Source organism: Marmota marmota, unplaced genomic scaffold (genome assembly GCF_001458135.2).
Source record: "Marmota marmota marmota unplaced genomic scaffold, marMar, whole genome shotgun sequence".
In the NCBI taxonomy this organism is placed as follows: Eukaryota; Metazoa; Chordata; class Mammalia; order Rodentia; family Sciuridae; genus Marmota; species Marmota marmota.
Window position 1 is genome coordinate 10,158,430 of NW_026000211.1, and position 5,433 is coordinate 10,163,862.

General features: G+C 43.8%; 1 protein-coding gene across 1 annotated transcript in view; it reads left to right on the top strand.

The window, feature by feature from the left end:
* Positions 1-1,928: 1,928 nt before the first annotated feature.
* Mtnr1a (melatonin receptor 1A) overlaps positions 1,929-5,433 on the top strand; it is a 35,492-nt gene continuing 31,987 nt past the window's right edge. The window contains exon 1 of the mRNA XM_015486060.2: positions 1,929-2,276. Within this exon, the coding sequence (XP_015341546.1) occupies positions 2,084-2,276 (193 nt within the window). The 5' untranslated portion in view covers positions 1,929-2,083. The remainder of the gene's footprint in view (positions 2,277-5,433) is intronic.

Genomic DNA, 5,433 nt, shown 5'->3' on the forward strand with positions numbered 1-5,433 from the left:
GAGATTCATAGCTTTGGAGGCAGAAAGAGCAAAGTTCAAATCTTGCCTCCACCCATTACTAGTGGCTTAATTCTGGCATATTACTTACCTCTCATCCATAAACTGGTCCTAGCGAAGCCAAACTTGCAAGAGTAATGTGCAAGGCAATGCATAGAAAATAATGACCCCAGTGCTAGGAAACCAGGGCTTAGTCAACGATTGCTTCTATCATTCTTCCTATGGTTATGATTTTTTTCCACTCTGCTATTGTTTCCATGCTTAGAGTTCCTTTCCACCCTGAGGTTGTATAACTATTTACCAACATTTTCTTTAAATACACCTTTATTTCAATAGTAAATTACTCTCTCCACTGATTTGAAAGGTTAATTTTCTCAAATGCATTTTATATATTGATAAACTTAGTGTTTTACTTATTGTATTTTTGTTGTTGTTGTTTGGGGTACTGGAGATTGAACCCTGGGGGTGATGGTTCTAAGCTATATTATTTATTTGGGAACACAGTCTACCTAAATTGTCATCCTCCTACCTTGGCCTCCAGAGTAGCTGGGGTTACAGTGTGCTACCATTCCTTGCTTACCTTGTCAGGGTTTTTAGCACCCCCTCCGTTCCCTCCTGACCTGTGGGAGAGATTGGGGGAGCACGCCCCCACCAGGACAGGCCAAGAAAGGTAAAAGTCGACTGGCAGCCCACACCCAGCCCTCCCTCCCTGGAGGACAATCAGACTGCCAGGGAGAACAGTCAAAGCAGGAACTTGTTCAATGAGAAAACATACACAGCTAATATAATGTACAAGAGCCAATCAGGATAAAGGTCAGCAGGGTGGGGAGAATTTACATCTACACCCATCCTACAGGCAGTAATGTCCATGAGGGCAGAAGGGTTCTGAGCCTATCCTAGAGGTGGTCCAATTCTTCATCACAACCCATGGCTATGCCTTCTGGCTAATCGCTAGGTGCTCTCTTAGTCACATGTGGCCCCAGGACTGGGAAGCGGTAGCAGCCAGCAAGTTAAGTTTCCTCTTTTCTGATGCAACATGCCCCACTTTACATCATGCCCTACATACTTAATGTAATTTTTAATGTTCATTTAAATATATATCACCCTTTTCACCTGCTCATCTTACTCAAATTCCTTTGTCTACACTTCCTCTTTATTCTTTCAAAAGAATCTTAGGATCAGTTGATATTTTTATTGGGGTGGCATAAAATCTATAGAGAACATGAAAATGTCAAGCTTTCAACGTGAGAACAATGGTATAGCTCACCACGTAAGTTTCCCAGCAAGGTTTAAGGGTTTTTTTCCCTCCCTCACTCTACACATAGCTGGTTAAGCCATTTCTCAGCAATCTTACATCGATTTCTGTTGTGTCAGTCCTATATAATTATGTGTTCTGTCTCATTTTCTCTGGTGTTTTAGAAAGTACTCCCATCATCTGCAAATACTGATTCTTCCATTTTTCTTTTATAATCTCATTTCGTTATCGGAAACATCCAGCCCAAGTGTTAAATGGTGCAATATCGGACTGAAAAGATTTCTTGATTCTTTTCACATCCTCCAAACTGTAAAGTTGATGAGTTAGGTACTATTTTATTTCCATTTTGCAGATAAGAAGCTGGGGCACATGGTGGTGGTTAAGGAATTTTGCTTCAATTCAATTTAGGGCTCAAGCCCGTGAAGTCTGGCTCTCCAGGGTGAAATGGTCGGTTCTAGAGAGGAAAAACCTAACCAAGGAGAGCAACAGCACCTGGTCCCCTGGGTCGAACCGCTTCTCCCTGCTCTCGCCCCAGGAGGCGCCAGCGACTCGACCCCACCTTCCCGCACGGGGGCGCTGTTGGCACGTATCCCGGGGGCCTGGGAGCGGACCGCAGGTGTCACCAGGCGGGGGCCGCCAAGTGCGGAGTGGGTGTCGGGCCGTCGGGAGGGGGTGGAGCGGACTGGACGGTCGCGAAGGAACTGTCGGGATGAGGAGTAGATGGGGGAGCCATAAAAAGTGGGGCAGCGGCTCGCGCCGCGCTGGGGCACCGGAGAGCGCGGGGCGGCCGGGGCGATGGGTGGGCGACCCTGAGACGCCCCGAGGGGGACCATGAAGGGCAACGGCAGCGCGCTGCTCAATGCCTCTCAGCAGGTGCCCAGCGGCGCGGAGGGCGCGCGGGTGCGACCCTCATGGCAGGCCTCCACGCTGGCCTTCATCCTCATCTTTACCATCGTGGTGGACATCCTGGGCAACCTCCTGGTCATCCTGTCGGTGTATCGGAATAAGAAGCTCAGGAACGCAGGTAGGTGGCCCCGGCCTCGCCCAGTGCCAGCCCTCTTGCTGCGCACCGTGTCCTAAAGAAGCCCCAAGTAAAGGTCAAAGACATTCTTCCTTCAAAACTGGGGACTTCGGATCATTTTTTTCTGGGTGAAGGCTGTCGGTTTACTTTGTCTTTAGCCTGCCCTTCTAAAATGCCTTTTCACAAAACAATCAGAAGTTTCCAATCCTTAAGCAGTAGAAAACTTTGCCAAAGTCACTCTTCTTTAAACGGAAAACCCATTCTCCAGTTGAACATTTCTGGGGTTTATTAGATGGAGAGGCACCGGGTCCAGGTTGAGAGAGTTCCTCCAGACGCCCTTTCAAATGAAATCAATGAACTCATCAGATGCTTGGTTTTACATATAAATTAGTTTTCCCAACTTTGCTAAAATATGAGAAAATATATGACCTGGCAAAATGACAGAGCAACTGTTTTAGCTTTGTTGTCGGGAGTGGTTTTCTGTTATTAGCACATAATTGAATAAAAAAACCATATGCTCCTAAACTTGCTTTGGAAAGCACTTTGGCTCTTGCCAGTAAATAAGTTTGCATTTTAGAAATAGTTGTAGTAAAGAATACATTTACATGTAATATACTACCAGAGCTAATTTGTGCTTCAGTTAAACTTGCTTTTTCCTCCTGGCAATGAATTGAAATTGGTTTATCCAGGGTAGGAACTAGTGGACAATTCATAAATAAGCCATGAATTTCACACCTCTAAATATTGTTGAGATGGCTTGATTTACTATCCCTTATTGGGAAGCAGATTTTTGGGAGAAGGGATGGGAGAAAATGGCACACTTTAATGTTTCCTCAAAGTGCTATTTTTTGTTCTAAATCAGATATTGATAAAAGCTCTAATTTTGTTTACTTCCTTTTGAGAAGACCACCCTCCTTTTTGTTGCTTTCTGTAATACTTGGAACAGTGCATGAATTAAGAATTAGCTAAAAGGGACTTAATAATATGAATTGAATTTGAATTAGTATTGATCAGCCTGTCTTCACAGATATTTGGCTTAATTTAGAGGAAGTCGGTCTTCAAGAAGGGAGCAGAAGAAGTTCATTGGATTAGACAAAGGGGAATGAAGGGAAGGGAGGAGGGTTGGGAATAGAAAAAACAGAATGAATCAGACACAATTTTCCTATGTTCACATATGAATACAATATCAGTGAAACTCCGCATCATGTACAACCACAAGAATGACATACTAGGCTGGGCGTCATGGCCCATGACTGTAATTCCAGTGGATGGGGACACGGAGACAGGAGGATCATGAGTTTTCAAAGCCATTCTTAGCAAAAGCAAGGAGCTAAGCAACTCAGTGAGACCCTGTCTCTAAATAATATAGGAAATAGGGCTGGGGATGTGGTGCGGTGGTCAAGTGCCCCTGAGTTTAATCCCCACTATCAAAAAAAAAAAATGAAAGAAAGAATGGAATATTACTTAGAATAAGTCATACTCCATATGTGTATAATATTTAAATTTAAAAATATGGTCTACTGTCATGTATACCTAAAAAGAACAAATTAAAAAAAATTAAAAAAAAAGAAGGGATCATAGCCCTAGGTGAAAAATCCTAGCCACTCTTGTTAACAAGAGATAACAGAGATAACAAGTTCCAGGCCAGCCTGGGCAACTTAATGAGAGACCTGTCTCAAAAAAACAAAAAAGAACTGGGAGTGTATCTCAGTGGTAGAGCATCCACAGGTTCAATCCTCAGTACTGGAGGAAAAAAGCAGCTTTCAGGGTAGATTTGGTTCTGAGCCTGTGTTAATAGAATGAATTCTTGGGCCAGCCCAATGGTGGGTGTTATTGTTACCCACTTTACAGAGGAGGAACTAAGAACACACATTGGTCTTATAGACTGGAAGCACTGGGCAGGGTTTAACTCACAGAAGGATTATCTAGAACACAACCTGGTTGGTTGGCATCAGTAACTACAGCCCTTGGGAAATTTGAATCCTTTGTGATCTTCACCCAAAAAAATGTTCACGTGCCTGGAACAATTCTGATTCCTGTGTGTTTTACGAAAAATATGCCTTCCACACTATTGCTCAGCACCTTTTTGAGAGGACCATTTATTTATTTATTTTAATATTTATTTTTTGGTTTTAGGTGGACACAATATCTTTACGTGGTGCTGAGGATCGAACCCAGTGCCTCACATGTGCTAGGAGAGCACTCTACCACTTGAGCCACAACCCCAGCCCCTTGGGAGGACCATTTATAAAATATTGTTTTCTCATATCTGACTGGGAAAACTTTTTCTGTGAAACTTTTGAACTTTCATATTTTTGTAATTGAACTTTTTGTTTAAAGGTACTGCTGTTATGGTTCAAATTATTTGAGGCTTTCTAGAATAGATGGTAATTTGAAATAGTGATAGAAGTAGCTGATTCAAATACGAGTTTGGGGATGCTTATTGTATTAGTCAGCTTTTCATTTCTATGACAAAATGCACCCCCCCAAAAAAAATAAAAACTTAGAAGAGGAAAGATTTATTTTGGTTCATGGTTTCAGAGGTTTTCATTCCATGGTTGGTTCCATTGCTGTGGCCCTGTAGTGAGGCAGAACATCTTGGAGGAGGGGGCGTGATGCAGCAGAGCTGCTCAGCTCATGGTCAGTGGGAAGCTGGGGGCGGGGCAAGGGGGAATGGGAGGGGGAGGAAGGGACCAGGGCATGCCCTCATTGACTTACTTCCTCTAAGTAGGTTTTACCTCCAATAGTTTCCACCCCTTCCAATCATGCCATCACATTATGAATGTATCAGTGATTAATCCACTGATGAGGTCAGAGCCCTGATGATCCAATCACTTCCCAAAAGCCCCACCTCGGAATACTGCTGCACTGGGGAACCAAGCCTTCAATATGTGGGCCTTTGGGGACCATTTCACATCCAAACAATTAAACTTATTAAAAGTTCTTACTGGCCCATCTCAGTGGCACAATGACTCTAATCCTAGCTGCTAGGGAGGCTGAGGCAGGAAGATCACAAGTTTAAAGCCAACATCAGCAAAAAGTGAGGCACTAAGCAACTCAGTGAGACCCTGTCTCTAAATAAAATACAAAATCGGGCTGGGGATGTGGCTCAGTGGTCCAGTGCCCCTGAGTTCAATTCCCAGTACCCCCCCCCCCCCCC